This window comes from Acipenser ruthenus, chromosome 3 (genome assembly GCF_902713425.1).
Source record: "Acipenser ruthenus chromosome 3, fAciRut3.2 maternal haplotype, whole genome shotgun sequence".
In the NCBI taxonomy this organism is placed as follows: domain Eukaryota; kingdom Metazoa; phylum Chordata; class Actinopteri; order Acipenseriformes; family Acipenseridae; genus Acipenser; species Acipenser ruthenus.
In genome coordinates this window covers 102810532-102828070 of record NC_081191.1, presented here as the reverse complement: position 1 = coordinate 102828070, position 17539 = coordinate 102810532, and the positions used below count along the sequence as shown (strand labels likewise).

Sequence of the window (17539 nt, the reverse complement as noted above, 5' to 3'; positions counted from 1 at the left end):
TCAAGGCCAAATCTTGACCCTTGCATTCTGGAGAACCCTTCCAACCCCAAGAGTGCCATTGTTGCTCTGCCCTCTGGGAATTCCCGGCCAAAGCCAGCAATGAAAAATTATTAACAATACATTTTCTTATCTGAAAAGTAAATCAGTCAATGTGCAAGACAATTAGTGGCAAAGATATTGTTTTTAAATAGTTTTTGAATAGTTCAGGCATTTTATTGTTACAAGTTATTTCATTACCAACAAAACAATTGTATTAATGATGGAGTAATGTGTCTGTGGTTGGCTTTTGTTTTATATCCCTAATTGAATTCTAATGATTTGTAATTACATTTGAATGACAGCTGTTTGTGGATAACCACTGGGTATGTATGTTTTAATAACTAAATGAATTCATATGAATGTTGATGTAGACTATAAACATTCCATTAATGTTTAAAATTTGGAATGCTGGATCATACAATTTTACAGAAAACAATTGTATGAACTTTTTTGGGTGTTTAACATATCGTTACAAAATAAAATAAAAAGATTTATGAAGTCCTTTTAAAAGTTATTTCATTTGACATACATAAAGATACACATACTAGAATGCACTAATTTTATGGAAACATTTTAAATATATGATGCTCAGTATCTCAATAGTAGATAGAATGGAGATACAAGGGCTTTGCGCTCGACAAACGGATATATAGTTATATATAGCACGCTTTTGCTCAAAAGAGCCTACTTCCCAATGTTTCAGAATGTTTACATACCTTTGTCAAGGGAAAGCGTGTTTTAAATCACGTTGTTTTCAGGGCATTTTGTTAATGGCACGTGTGCAAGACACAAACCTTAAGTGTATTTTTATTTGTTGCTGTTCTTGTTCTACATTTCCTAAACAACTGTTCATTTTAAGCTACTTTTTGATACATGATGGTGTGATTGACAGAGCATTGTGTTTTGAGGAATCATATCATCATAAAGAACTGTGGGCATGTACCAGTGGCAAGCCTGTCGCATACCAGTAAAGGTATGCGTACCACAGGTTGAAAACCACTGGCTCTGCTACAACAGGTCGCGTGGAAAACTGAGACGTTCAAGTTTAGCAAAAAGAGATTCGAAGAGGAATTAAATGCTGAAAATGGATTCGGGTAATAGCGAGTACCCCATGTCATCCTTATATATATATATATATATATATATATATATATATATATATATATATACACACAGTACTGTGCAAAAGTTTTAGGCAGGTGTGAAAAAATGCGGTAAAGTAAGAATGCTTTCAAAAATAGACATGTTAATAGATTATATTTATCAATTAACAAAATGCAAAGTGAGTGAACAGAAGAAAAATCTACATCAAATCCATATTTGGTGTGACCACCCTTTGCCTTCAAAACAGCATCAATTCTTCTAGGTACACTTGCACACAGTTTTTGAAGGAACTCAGCAGGTAGGTTGGCCCAAACATCTTGGAGAACTAACCACAGTTCTTCTGTGGATTTAGGCAGCCTCAGTTGCTTCTCTCTCTTCATGTAATCCCAGACAGACTCGATGATATTGAGATCAGGGCTCTGTGGGGGCCGTACCATCACTTCCAGGACTCCTTGTTCTTCTTTACGCTGAAGATAGTTCTTAATGACTTTTGTTGTATGTTTGGGGTCGTTGTCATGCTGCAGAATAAATTTGGGGCCAATCAGATGCCTCCCTGATGGTATTGCATGATGGATAAGTATCTGCCTGTACTTCTCAGCATTGAGGAGACCATTAATTCTGACCAAATCCCCAACTCCATTTGCAGAAATGCAGCCCCAAACTTGCAAGGAACCTCCACCATGCTTCACTGTTGCCTGCAGACACTCATTCGTGTATCGCTCTCCAGCCCTTCGGCAAACAAACTGCCTTCTGCTACAGCCAAATATTTCACATTTTGACTCTTCAGTCCAGAGCACCTGCTGCCATTTTTCTGCACCCCAGTTCCTGTGTTTTCGTGCATAGTTGAGTCGCTTGGCCTTGTTTCCATGTCGGAGGTATGGCTTTTTGGCCGCAAGTCTTCCATGAAGGCCACTTCTGACCAGACTTCTCCGGACAGTAGATGGGTGTACCAGGGTCCCACTGTTTTCTGCCAATTCTGAGCTGATGGCACTGCTGGACATCTTCCGATTGCGAAGGGAAGTAAGCATGATGTGTCTTTCATCTGCTGCAGTAAGTTTCCTTGGCCGACCACTGCGTCTACGGTCCTCAACATTGCCCGTTTCTTTGTGCTTCTTCAAAAGAGCTTGGACAGCACATCTGGAAACCCATGTCTGCCTTGAAATTTCTGCCTGGGAGAGACCTTGCTGCTGCAGTATAACTACCTTGTGTCTTGTTGCTGTGCTCAGTCTTGCCATGGTGTATGACTTTTGACAGTAAACGGTCTTCAGCAACCTCACCTTGTTAGCTGAGTTTGGCTGTTCCTCACCCAGTTTTATTCCTCCTACACAGCTGTTTCTGTTTCAGTTAATGATTGTGTTTCAACCTACATATTGAATTGATGATCATTAGCACCTGTTTGGTATAATTGTTTAATCATACACCTGACTATGTGCCTACAAAATCCATGACTTTGTGCAAGTGTACCTAGAAGAATTAATGCTGTTTTGAAGGCAAAGGGTGGTCACACCAAATATGGATTTGATTTAGACTTTTCTATATAATCTATTAACATGTCTATTTTTGAAAGCATTCTAACTTCACAGCATTTCTTCACACCTGCCTAAAACGTTTGCACAGTACTGTATATATATATATATATATATATATACACACATACATACATCTCTAGCAAACACATTAATAGATTTCAATTGAAATGAGTGTAATTGCCATGGCATCAAAAGTCCATAAGTACCTCCACTGTTTATTTTCAAACACACTTTCCATTGACAAAGGTATGTTAAACATACTGAAACACTGGGAAACTGACTTCTTATTTTAATAGATGATTATTATAGGAATACTACTATACATTCACAGTAGTATGCCTATAACTAACTGACTTAAGATCAGGGTCTTCCTGGAAATGAAATACAATGTTTAATCTCTATTGTGTTTAGTGCAGTGCTGCCCAAATCCGGTCCTGGAGATCCAGCAGGTTTTATAGGTAACCTTTAAGCATCAATTTCTTAACATCTGGAACAATTTCATTGTGATCAATTAAGCAGGTGATTTGCTCAATGAAGTAATTGAGAGATCATTTGGTACAAAAAATGAACTACCCTTTTCAGCACTCAATGGCCTGGATTACATGCTGGGAAAATGTCATGACTCATCTGTCTATTATTATTTTATTATTATTTATTTCTTAGCAGACGCCCTTATCCAGGGCGACTTACAATTGTTACAAGATATCACATTATACATTATTTCACATTATACAGATATCACATTATTTTACATACAATTACCCATTTATACAGTTGGGTTTTTACTGGAGCAATCTAGGTAAAGTACCTTGCTCAAGGGTAGAACAGCAGTGTCCCCCACTGGGGATTGAACCCACAACCCTCCGGTCAAGAGTCCAGAGCCCTAACCACTACTCCACACTGCTGCCCCAGCATTGTCTACTGTCATGACTTATTTAAGGTGGTTCAGCTGAATTATAATTTTAGATAGTTTTGGTTTGTTTAATTTAACAATTCCTGCTTTGAAACTTCATGTTGTATTTGATTTTTGTATAATATATTACATTTGTATTCAAACATAAACTAAACATAAACCAAAACTAACTAAAATTGTAATCCAGACCGTACCACCTTAAATAAGTCATGACAGTAAACAGTAAGTCATGACATTTTCCCAGCATGTAAACTGGCCCAATGACCATAGTTCCCTTAATTGAACAAGTTATTTGCTTAATTGATCAATAACTTCCATGTGTTCCCAGTCTTTAGAAATTAGTGATTTAGGGTGACCTACTAAACTTACTGGATAGGGGCTCTCCAGGACCGTGTTTGGGCAGCACTGGTTTAGTGCATGTATGTGTTGATTTATCTATCCATTTATTGATGGGAATAAAGGATCTATTCAACAAGAGTATGAACAGTAGATAGAAGTTACATGATTGCGCTTGGTCACATAGTTTTAACCACCAAGTGTTTTGAGAAGTTGCACCGCTTCTTTATGAATCTAGAAAAAAAGAAGAAAAAAAAGCTCAGTTTGCTTTTACTGATTAAGAAGTTTGTTGATAGAACACCAAACTATCAGCACTGTGTGTTTTAATGTTACTGGTAACAAACACAATTTGGAAGAGCTAAAAAGGAGCTTTCAACAAATGAATTTAGTATAACTTGAACATGACTGTTGGACACTGCTACATTAACAGTATTCAACAGCATCTAATAGATGACCAGAAGTTGGCAGATTTTTTTATATTTCATGCGCAGTTATGCATCTAGAAATACTAAAAATACAATGACAAACATTTTGACTACAAGGCTTTCTCAATGTCTTCAACAAGGATGATTTCTAGATTATTTTTTTCCCCCGCTGGGCTTTACCATTTCATTATTCCAGAACAGGGTTCAGGCTGTTGCAATGAAGCAACAGGGTCGTACCTGTTTATCCTCCTCTGTGTGAGCTGGGTAGTCCTTAGCTTTGCTGAGCCACAAGAGGGACGACTTCTGGTCCTTCAGCATCATGTAGCTTTTTCCCAGCATTAGCAAGTTTTTGCTATAAAAATTGGCATCAACTGCAATTGAAACGGCAGAGAACTGTTCAATTACAGCAAAACATATAAACAGGAGTTCATTTCAAGCGCTTCAAGCACTGGTATGAAAGGCGTTTATATATCAATAAAAGTGAAACTCAAAAAACAGCAAAGAGTATCAAAATTAGAAAAAAACTGTACCAAATACATTCTGTACTAAAGTATTAATTAACATGTTAGTAAACAAAATGAACTATCATGACCTACATCCACTGTGTGTACATATACAAATGTAACAACTTGACAATGCAAATTAAAATAGATCCCATTGCACAGACTGTAAACCATCTGCTCCACCTAATGCAATCTGCAGCTTCATACCTTCTTCAGCCTTGAGAAAGTAGCCAAGAGCCTGAAAGAATACACAACAAGGTGTTATTGTTTTCAGCATGCTAAGTAACTGAGTAACAGTTTGGCATAGTTAATGTTTCCAGTCCCTCTCCGAGAGACAAGGACTGTCAGTAGTTACTTAGGACAGGAATTATGTACACTGGCATACTTTATGTATTTTCCTTGACAAACTATATAAAATAGGTAGTAAAAGAAAAAATGATTTAAAATTAATTGATTAAAAAAAAAAAATCAAGTGATTTAAATCGATTTAAAATCAGTCAACCCTGTTGGTGTAGTAGTGGTCCTAAGTTTGAGGTCATGATCATTTTTCTCTCTTGATATTCCAAAATGTACAGGGATATTAAAATACAAAGTTACCAAAGTGCACAAAGACATTTAGAGCCAGAGTAGTAGATTGCAATGCCTTTAGCTCTCCACAGGTGAACTAGTTACATCTAAAAATGCCCCTTCTGTAATTCTTCATTACCTCTTCATACGTTGAGCTTGGTGGTGATGCAAACAGCATGGCAGCTATTTTGCGCTGGTACCAAGGTAGTTCCGCAAAGGCAAAGCACCTAGAAGAAAACAGTAAAAACATTCACACAGCAACACAGGTGCATACCACACCCCTGAACTGCAACCCTGGCTTCATTCAGACTACAGTTCACTTAAGAAAGTGTCTGGTATGCACTGTCCAAAATATACAAGTAATATTAATGAAGAACAGTGAGCTGCACGTCTGGTCAGAAGAGCTTCTATAAGGCAAGCGTGAGAACAGGGCCCCCTTCATCGACCACTCTTATAACATTCAGATTTCATTCCTTTTTTTTTTACATAAACTTGTTCTTTATAAAATACACAAGCACTCAATAAAGTTATATTATAACTACCAATATAATGTGTAGACATCTACATATTTAAGATTTAAAAAAATCCTGCTCAATAAGTACTCACCACAGGCCCAAGACATGGATTGCAGTAGCATCTTTTGGATTTAGCTCAATAGCTCTCTGAAAACAGTGTTTATAATTAGTGAACTAATATATTATAAACACAATAGTAAATTACTTGTTATTAATAAAATAAGTTGGATCTTTCACAATTAGTCTTACCTGTAAATGTTCTTTTACTACATAAGCGTTTCCAATTTTTATTTTAGTTCCTTCATAGTCTCCAATGTCACTGATACAAATAGCATACCACTATTTAAAAAAAAAAAAAAGTATGTTAAATTCTGTATAATGTAAAAAAAAATTAAAAAAGGAAAGTATGTTAAATTCTGTATAATGTCATTTTAAAAGATCTGGAACATATTTTTACCAAACACTTCCTTTATAAATAACTCACCTTGTGTGCTGCGGAGCTAGATTCATTTTTCTCTAGTGCATTCCTTGAATAATCAAAGGCTTCATACATCAGTCTTTTCCTGTCTTCTGCAGATGTGCTGCTTAGAAGAGCCAGATCCCGTGAAGCCCGAGCTAGTCGCCATAGAAACTCAGCATTGTCACTGCAACCAAACACAGCTAAATATCAGCATTGCAACCAAACACAGTTTAACATTAGCACTGTCACTGCAACCAAACACAGCTTTAATATCAGCATTGTCACTGCAACCAAACACAGCTTTAATATCAGCATTGCAACCAAATACAGCTTTAATATCAGCGTTGTCACTTCAACCAAACACAGTCGATTAAATCAGCACCTCTTTATACTTTTAAACCATTCGTGGAATAAATTTAGAGCCCAATTCAATTACATTGTAGCTGGGCAAAAAGCATTTTGGGTAAATATAAATCCATGCAATAAGCAATTTAAATTCAACGAGCACATCATTGGTGATGAATCAAAATAAAAAGGGATCTGGTGTTTATTTCATGAATTTGTCATTTCCAAACCCCCTTTTTCTTAGCTGAAAGCTAATTGAATTGGGCCCTTAATCTTCCACCCTTCGGATAAAATGTAAAACCGAGGTCCTACTGTGACTGCAGCAGCAATTGTGATGCATAGTTCACCCCCAAGTCTTTGTAAGTCGCTTTGGATAAAGAACTAAATAATAATAATAATAATAATAATAATAATAATAAATTTTTCCCCTTAAACATACAAGATGCTTCTGTTGATGAAGTGTCTGCAATGATGAAGTATCTGCAAGGAGAGATTGATACATTTTCTTCACTAACATTATATTATAAAAATCAAATTCACCTTTGCCATTGTGTGTGCATTTTATATATAGGAAAACCTGAGACCTATGAAATGATGGCGATATATACACTACCGGTCAAAAGTTTTAGAACACCTCCATTTTTCCAGTTTTTATTGAAATTTACGCAGTTTAATGTTTCAATGTACTCTGAAATTAAAGCATAGAACAAATAAACAATTGGAGATAAAAAAGAAATCATGGAATCGTTTTGTTTAACAAAATTTAATCTACATTTTTTACTCATCAAAGTAGCCACCTTTTGCAGATATAACAGCCGAACACACTCGTGGCATTCTTTCTACAATGGAAATCAAATATTGTTCGGAAAGTTCTTCCCAACACTGTTGCAGAAGTTCCCACAAATGTGTTGCACTTGTAGGTTGCTTTGCTTTCACCCTTCTGTCCAGTTCATCCCAAACCAGCTCGATGGGGTTTAAGTCTGGAGACTGTGCTGGCCATTCCATGATTTGAAGCCTACCGTCTTGTTCTTTTCTTCTAAGGTAGTTCTGACATAGCCTGGAGGTATGTTTTGGGTCATTATCTTGCTGTAGGATGAACCCCTGACCAACTAGGCGTATACCAGAGGGTATTGCATGGCGCTGCAAAATGCTGTGGTAGCAGTTTTGGTTCAGGGTGCCACTCACTCTGTGCAAGTCGCCGACTCTGGATCCAGCAAAAGAGCCCCAAACCATCACGCTTCCTCCTCCATGTTTGACAGTTGGTGTCACACACCGAGGAACCATCCTTTCGCCTACTCGACGGCGTACAAAAACCCTGCATGATGAACCGAAGATTTCAAATTTTGATTCATCGGTCCATAAGACTTTCTTCCAGTCTGCAGTAGTCCACTGGCGGTGCTTCATGGCCCAGGCAAGCCTCTTTTTCTTATTTTGCCATCTTAGCAATGGCTTTCTTACTGCCACTCAACCTGTCAAACCTGCAGCTCGAAGTCTTCTCTTCACAGTTGAAACTGAGACTTGCTTACTTCGACCAGTGTTAAGCTGTGCTTGAAGCTGTTGTCCTGTGAGCCGCCTATCACGCAAGCTGTTGACTCTCAGAAACTTGTCTTCTGATTCTGTTGTGGCTTTGGGTCTGCCAGACCTCTTCCTGTCAGAGTTTCCTCCAGTTTCCAAGTGCCTTTTGATGGTGTAGGAAACTGTACTCACTGACACCTTGGCTTTCTTTGCAATTTCTCTAAAGGAAAGACCTACACTTTTAAGGGTTATAATGGTCTGTCTGTCTTCCTTTGTTAATTGCCTTTTTCTCGCCATTATGAGAGCAATATACTACTTCCTGCAGTACAGTACTGTCCAAATAATGCTTAAGAGGGTGTAGTAACACAGTCTGTTCCAACACTGCTTTTATACAGACAGAGGGTTTGTAAGTACTCAACAAAAGTTGGGACACCTGTAGAATTGTTAGCATCAACTTTCAAGGCTTAATTTACTTCCATTGCTGCAGAACAGCTGTAAGTTGTTAACCCATTACTTGTTCCCTGAAAAAGGCCTTTTTGTATAACTCTGAAATGTACATTATTTTTCAGTTTTTGGTAACCTAAACTTTTTTTTTTTTAACCTCTGGCAGTTTACCGCTTACCTTTGTACCATTTCAGGTTATTCACTGGACTTGAACTGCTTAAATTTCAATAAAAACTGGAAAAATGGGGGTGTTCTAAAACTTTTGACCGGTAGTGTATATTAGGCAAGATTTCCTGGAATTATTTTGTTAGCATCTAACTTAACCTGGAAAAGTAAACCCATCTCTGTTATTTACTTATTCCTGGCCATGAGCAAAGATCAAATACCAGCAACAAGCCATGCACAGGTTTTTTGTTTTTTGTTTGTTTTAAATAGAGGTTAATGCACTTTGATGCAGATGTGAAGGGTAACAAACTTCTTTTTTAAACACTAATTCAAATGTTTCCCCCCCCCCCTTTAATTCATTTTTGCAAGAATCTTGTGAGATTGTGCTGCCAATGAAGTAAATAAACACGCAAATAAAAGCAGCTGAAAGCAATCTGCAACAGTGCTATAAAAATCTGTCTAGTACCTGTCTCTGTACTTTACTAACAGATGATAAAGCTTTTCTGTTTCTCCACTGCCATAAAGGTAATCAGCTTGTTCGATGACTTCTTCAACTAGAAAAAAAGAATAAAAGGTGGTCTTAAATACTTTAAAACATTTTCTTACTTTCAAGTACACACACACACACACAGTGCTGGGACAAATATCCGAACAAATATTTTTTTACATGTAGTCGGATACAAAAATCAGATGTCCGTATTCGCTACAAATGACAAAAATACCTTGCACTTTTTATGCGCCAGAATTTGCGCAACATTTTTTAAAAAAATGGCAAATGAAAAAGAGCTCTGTGTGATATATGAGATTAATATAGTGCATGGCTAAGTATGTGAACCTGTCTCGGGCACTGAATGCATGCCTGCCACAAGGCTCCCCTGGGTCCCAAACCCTGCCAAGTAGGGGATTTTAGTAATCACACACTGGCCATGAATTTTGCAGATATTAAAGAACAAAATATTGGTCCCACCAATATTTTGTTTTGGGGGGCCAGATTATCTTTTGCCCCCCCCCCCCCCCCCCCAATAATCATAGGAAATGAAATCCGTTGGGCGCCACAGAAATTGGCGTCACAATTATTATTTTTTTAATATTTTGCTAGCCCCAGGGAAATAACGGTAATTTGTTGATGCACGACTTAAGAACAACCAATAAGAGTGGTGTAACGACACCAAAAATCACAACATGCCTTTTTTTCACTTGCAAGGAAGTCTTCTTGAAGAAGGCCTGGCAACAGTTCAATGAAGAGCTGATGTATGTATTTTACTATTTTTCTTAATAGGAAAATATTTAGACTACTAATGCGCATTACCCTACATGTAAGTCCCTTACAGACGAACAGCAAATAGCTCTGAGAATGTTTAATTTTAAATGACCGTAATATAGTATATATTTTTCTTTTTGGGTGATATTTCAGAAGACATTACGAGCCGAAGTTATTAATCAAGTTACTGTCACCGCAGATAGGATACGGTGTCACAAAAGCAGTTTTAAGTACTAACTGTCTCGGCAGATTTCCTTTGTTTTTTTTCTTTGCGAAGTCATTCATCATTATTATGAATATTCTGGTGCCTTATCCACTGTCTTATCGATTTCCAGGGTTTTTCAAGCATTAAAATTATTATGGACCCATAAGCATATTTTTCTTATTTTTCATTCAATTTTCTTCTGCACTAATTTCACTGGTTTGGCACACTGCCCGAATTTAACATTACAAGACAACGCTCGGAAATGCAAGTGTATTCGTGATTTAAGTTACTTAAGATTTTGCCAAAAAGACAAGTGTTGTTTAAGCAGGTAAACAGAAGTGACACACCTGGTTTGAAACCACTCTGTCCAACAAGATGGACAGTCAGGACAGGAGCCATAAGTGCAATTGTAGAAAACTAAGACAGCCTGCATGAAACTCTGGATACATAAAGAACATAAGAAAGTTTACAAACGAGAGGAGTCCATTCAGCCCACCTTGCTCGTTTGGTTGTTAGTAGCTTATTGATCCCAGAATCTCAAAGGTCATTCAAAATGATCTAGACAGCATTCAGAATTGGGCAGACACATGGCAAATGAAATTTAATAGAGAAAAGTGTAAAGTATTGCATGCAGGCAATAAAAATGTGCATTATAAATATCATATGGGAGATACTGAAATTGAAGAAGGGAACTATGAAAAAAACCTAGGAGTTTATGTTGACTCAGAAATGTCTTCATCTAGACAATGTGGGGAAGCTATTTATATTGTGAGAAGTGTTGAATTTAAATCAAGGGAAGTAATGTTAAAACTCTACAATGCATTAGTAAGACCTCACCTAGAATATTGTGTTCAGTTCTGGTCACCCCGTTACAAAAAGGATATTGCTGCTCTAGAAAGAGTGCAAAGAAGAGCAACCAGAATTATCCCGGGTTTAAAAGGCATGTCGTATGCAGACAGGCTAAAAGAATTGAATCTATTCAGTCTTGAACAAAGAAGACTATGCGGCGATCTTATTCAAACATTCAAAATCCTAAAAGGTATAGTATAAAGGGGCATTCAGAACAGAAAATAGGAGGCACTTTTTTACACAGAGAATTGTGAGGGTCTGGAACCAACTCCCCAGTAATGTTGTTGAAGCCGACACCCTGGGGTCCTTCAAGAAGCTGCTTGATGAGATTCTGGGATCAATAAGCTACTAACAACCAAACGAGCAAGATGGGCTGAATGACCTCCTCTCGTTTGTAAACTTTCTTATGTTCTTATGTTTTTATGTTCAAGCAGCTTCTTGAAGGATCCCAGGGTGTTAGCTTCAACAACATTGCTGGGGAGTTGGTTCCATACCCTCACAATTCTCTGTGTAAAAAGTGCCTCCTATTTTCTGTTCTGAATGCCCCTTTATCTAATCTCCATTTGTGATCCCTGGTCCTTGTTTCTTTTTTCAGGTCAAAAAAGTCCCCTGGGTCGATATTGTCTATACCTTTTAGGATTTAGAATGCTTGAATCAGATCCCCGCATAGTCTTCTTTGTTCAAGACTGAATAGATTCAATTCTTTTAGCCTGTCATACATACCAGTGAGAACAGTGACGCGTACACCCAAAGAGCAGGCAGTCTTCTTGCTATGCTGGAGAAGTACCAGACCTGGACTAAAACTGGCTGGTTTTCTCTGCAGCTGAACAGCTCTCGGTTACCCTTCAAGGCAAATCGACATCTCTGTAGAATGCCCATAAAGCAGCAGAGGCATGCAAAAATGACAGAGCGTCAGCAAACTGAAGCAGTTTGAGCAATCCTACAGTGGTGTTGTAAAGAAATCAGAGGGAATGACTGATCCACCTGTGCTACCATGCTACAAACGCATCCACCATAAGCTAGACTCTGGTTCTGAAAATCACAAACATAGGGGTAAAAGTCTATTATCAGCAACAGTGTTGAAGTTCTGGACAGTGTAAAAGGAGAATTGGTGAGGCGATTTGACTAGAAACGTCTTAGTGCTAATGGATATAGAAGCTATTCTCTTGACTGCTGCCAATGGAAGGGACTGCACTGTATGTGAGTCAGTGAAAAAACCTCTTCAAGAATGACATTAACTTCAGCAAGTTGGCCTACCGAGAGAAGGGTCCAAAATACGGGAGAAAAACTGTCCCAAGAGAAGGGTCCAAAATACGGGAGAAAAACTGTCCCGGGAGAAGGGTCCAAAATAGGGAAGACTCCCGGTGAATACGGGAGTGTTGACAGGTCTGCAATACCCAACTTCCTGAAAATGTTGTGTAGTGATTTTCATATAGACTGTATATCAAGGCTCGAAGTTAACGTGTATTTGGTAGCATTTTGCAACCCAAAACTCTTAATTTGCTATTAGTTTTTTTTATGCAGTAGCATTTTTCTGATACCTTAAACTGCTGTATATGACCGACCCTGAGTGAACAAGTACAGAATTACTGGTATTAGTTTTTTTTAAAAAAAAAATGTACATTATTAGTATCTTTTATAAAGAGGGAAACCATTGCTAATAGCGCTTCTCGATAGATGACTGAGGTTTGTACCACCCCATGGAGATGCACACAATGCAAATCGTATTGGACAGTAAAGTACACATACCTACAGTACTACAGAACAACATGGATACAATTTAAAAAGGTATGAAGTTTATTTTATAGACCAAAAGTAAAATTAAATAACTGTTAAAAACACTACAATTTTATAACATAACAGACAATGACCTAACAGGATATTAAGTTCATTCAGGGTCTACAAAATGCTAATTTAATCTGTCATGGAGATTGTTTTGTTATAATGTTAACTCTGGATTCACCCATGCTAAAAATGAACACAGAATAGGTAGATCATTATTACTTTATCAGTTCTGACTACGAGAAGAAAATAAAAAAAAAACAGAGTATAACTAGCTATAACGTTACCATGATCCAAGTAACGTCTTCCTTGTTTTATCAGTACGAATAGAGAAATCCAATCTTAAGGTGCATTCATTTATCCATCTGTATTCTTTTTATAATAGATTGTCACTACCTACTGTACTTCTGTTTAACTAATTAAATGTGTGCTTTAACACAAAATGTTATATATAAAACACTTAAATAGAGGTTAATGCACTTTGATGCAGATGTGAAGGGTAACAAGAACTAATGCTAACATGGCTAACTAATACTGTTTAATAAAACAAACCCAGCGTATATATTTTTTTTTTTTAAACCTTGTTGGTTGATATCCCTTATTCTGTTATTACTTCTTAGTTAATTTCTTCCGAATTGTACAGCATTTAAAAATGCAGTGAAAAGGCAGGGTGTGAGCATACATATTTATGAACAAACCAGTTGTTATAACACGTTGAATGAATCTTTTAAATGTAGCGGTACCGTGGTGGAGTTAGCTTTCATTTTCAAAACAGCTTGGTTGTGGTTGTAACCTTATAATTTATAAGGTCATACAAAGCAGGATTCAACAATATTGTGACACACTTTTTTATTTAGTAGCTGTCCTTATAGGTTTATGATTTGTTAGTTGCAGTCAGCACTCATATCCGACCCTATAAAATGTTGACTTCAGTGACGGTTAAACGAGTGTGATGCATATCTGATTATTTCATTTGACGTGTATGTAGGTGAGCACGTTGTAACCTGCCCCCTCTCATCCAAACAACCCCGCCTTTTTTTTATTTCTTAGCAGACGCCCTTATTCAGGGCGATTTACAATTTTTACAAGATATCACATTATTTTTACATACAATTACATTATTTTTTACATACAATTACCCATTTATACAGTTGTTTTTTTTTTTTTTTGACTGGAGCAATCTAGGTAAAGTACCTTGCTCAAGGGTACAGCAGTGGTGTCCCCCACCTGGGATTGAACCCACGACCCACCAGTCAAGAGTCCAGAGCCCTAACCACTATTCCACACTACTTCCTCCTCAACTTCCTCCCCCAGTTCTCCCTCACCTTCCACCACCTTTCACATTCGGCAGATAAGGGGCAGATAGATTCTGGAAGGCCGTGTCATGCCAGCTGATTATTCTTATTGAACTACTGCAAGCGCTCAGCACCACCGGTTTTCCCCCCCCACTCGCCCCACATGCTCCTGTGCAGGTAATGGCATGTGGGTGATATGCTATCTATCATCGCCTCTGAGGAGGCTGATGAGCAGGATATATTATTATTATTATTATTTCTTTCTTAGCAGACGCCCTTAACCAGGGCGACTTACAATTGTTACAAGATATCACATTATTTTTACATACAATTACCCATTTATACAGTTGGGTTTTTACTGGAGCAATCTAGGTAAAGTACCTTGCTCAAGGGTACAGCAGCAGTGTCCCCAACCGGGGATTGAACCCACGACCCTCCGGTCAAGAGTCCAGAGCCCTAACCACTACTCCGCACTGCTCCCCTAATAAATACTTTCTGATTTAAATATAGGCCTACTACGTGATAGTTTGGGTTATTCAGTCTATTTAAAACAGTAGATATGTGTTCTATTTTTTTAATTATGTTTATATAGTGACTCTGTTACGTGGAATGTAATAAACGAGAACCAAAACGGTGAGTTTTTTCCCCTTCACTTTACAACACCATTTCCATGTTTGTTTTATTTCAAGTGTTAAAGTTAAATTTAAGTTTTTGTTTGCTTGTTCCGCTACAAAAAAGCACAAGTAAACCTCATGTTATTACTTTATGAAAACGTGTCGATGGCCGCTGTTTACTGTGAAGAAACGGCAATGGCAAGGAATGAAAAAAAAGGAAAACATAAATAGAATGTGTTGTCAACTTTATGTACTATTACTTCGGGAATAAACAAAACAACGTTTAACTTGAACTGCTATTTGGCATCCTTTGTTGGTAGTTAATTCACTGGGGTGAAGTTCTTTACTCCTGGGATATTTTAACATGTTACATATTGTAAGGTCTTGCTGTAAAATAAAGGCACACACACAGGGGCCACACCTGTGTAAAAAAAAAAAAAGGTCTTGCTGTAAAAAAAAAAAAAGTTTGTATTACTTTTTGAAAAATGAAGGAATATTATGAGCGAATATCCAAACATGAAAATCCTAATGCATATTATATATATACACAAACACTGCTGCTTCCTGGTATCTGTGGTGTATTTGAAACAAAGCAAATGGGACACAGACATAGTGCTAATATATGTAATAGTGCTGAAAAGAGGCAAGAATGATCTTCGGCTCCCGACCAAATTCTTTGGCGCAGCCCTGCACATAACCAATGGCAAACACGTTTTATTCATATAAATCCATTACATTGCAGCGATCTCGGTGAACGCAGGCAGGCGCATCACACGGGGCGAGGCAATCCACACACATGCGTAAGGCGGGCTCGAACCCAGCCACGCCAGAGCTGGCTCTTTTGTACAGCAGTATCGGCGCTATGCTTTAGTGTGAGAGGTCCTGGGTTCATGCCCGCCCTCCGCCTGTGTGTGGATTGCCTCGCCCTGTGTGATGCGCCTGCCTGCGTTAACCGAACTCGCTACAATATTTATAATATAATCCAGGTAGCTGAATCGGTTAACCAAAGTACCCATCTAATAGCCTAGTGGTCAATTCCAAGTGTACATACTTTAAAGAATACTGTTTAACAAACTGTGTCAACTTGAGGCATAAACAAATCATTACAGACTTCCATGACATTATGCTGCACTAAATAGTGTTCCATATGTTATGGTGTGTATACAACTAAATTCAACCTTTTTTATGTAATATTGGGCCCCAGATAGCTGCATAGCTATGCACAGTAATCTACACCCCAGCTATCCAATATTCAAATATGCATAGAAAGTAAATAACACTGGATTGCATATGAGACTGGTGCCCAAGAAAATTAATCCAGTAAACAAAATTCCTGTATTCAGGGTAACTTGCAGCTAAGTGTGTAAGTAATACTTACCTAAATATCATCTGATAACATAAAATCAAATAATCTACAGAAAAAAACCATTACCTATACTTGGTGTGAGCAGACCCCCTCCCCTCCCCACTCACGTTACAGAGTTTTTACCTTTAAACTGTGCATAAACTGTGCAGGAGCGGTTCATGTGTCTGTATGCTTCATATCCAAGATAAGGCAAAACTGGAAAGGTGAACAAAAATCCAGTATTGCCAGATGCCTGAAATACACAAATTCCCATTATAGGCCTAATCATAAAAACAAAAGTCAGTTTTATTTAGTCAGGATTTACTCAAAAGTATCGACCAAAGTGAATACACAACTTGGATTGAGAAAGCTTGTCAGAAAGATTTTTCTGTATTATCACGTCATGGACATGCACATTAAATGCCCAACGAAATGTATTTGATATAATACCGACATCGTATACTGATGCATTTCGTGCACATGAAATCATAAGGTTTGAAATATCTGTAACATAATAGGCTACGCAATTACACGTACCTACACCTGTAGCGTTTGTTATGAAAACATGCACTCGGTCGGGTAAAATCTGTCGAAAAATGTGCAATACTAACGACAGATGCAGTGCAGTATGATGATGAACAAGTGTAAAACAAGTTACTTTTCTCTGTAAATATTTGCTGTAGCTCCTCCAGTGAAACCTGGGTGCTCCCTTCGTCACGACATGCTTGCTCGTTGATAATATTGTCCCGAGATCGAGAACCAAAGCCCATGTTTTGCTTAATACTCCCATGTCCTTCAGCAAGCTGGACGATTAACACTGCGGTCAAAGTTATATGCAGTGGAATATCTGTGCTCTAGTGTTTAAATATATAGCTGCCACAGCTCTGACACGCCTATGAAAACTTACTACCAGCAGTATGCAAATCGGGCGGCCATATTGCGTAGGTAAGGAAGTAAGCCTGTACTGCACAGCAAGTCCCAAACTTTTTTACCCGAGGCCCACCTATTCAGTTGCATTAGGCACAGAGGCCCACTATTAAACACTCCTTGGGCACATGTCAAATTAAAAACATTTTATATCTTTAAACCTGCAACATTAAAAATAAACCTAATATAAACGGTCCTTTATTCATTTCAATAAATATTGTGAAATATGGAAATCACACAGAATATGCACTGGTTGAATTATAATATATAAACACTTTAATTTCAGTAAATAAAATTGCAAAAACTAAACAGACGTTGTTACCAAACCTTTAAATTAGGTACCTTTGTATAATTGAAAATTTTAGAAATGCAGTTTTTCTTAGTCATCAAACGAGAAAGAA

The 17539-nt window shown here is 37.7% G+C and overlaps 1 protein-coding gene across 1 annotated transcript; it reads right to left on the bottom strand.

Annotated features, from left to right (window-relative positions):
* Nucleotides 1-191: 191 nt before the first annotated feature.
* LOC117435828 (regulator of microtubule dynamics protein 1) lies at nucleotides 192-17158 on the bottom strand. The gene is made up of 10 exons (XM_034059286.3): nucleotides 16870-17158; nucleotides 16356-16464; nucleotides 9327-9414; nucleotides 6416-6575; nucleotides 6181-6270; nucleotides 6023-6078; nucleotides 5556-5643; nucleotides 5057-5087; nucleotides 4584-4717; nucleotides 192-4155 (listed from the first exon to the last, which is right to left on the bottom strand). Exons 1-10 carry the CDS (start codon nucleotides 16999-17001, stop codon nucleotides 4111-4113), a joined length of 933 nt encoding a protein of 310 aa, XP_033915177.1. The 5' UTR covers nucleotides 17002-17158; the 3' UTR covers nucleotides 192-4110.
* Between the last annotated feature and the right edge of the window lie 381 nt (nucleotides 17159-17539).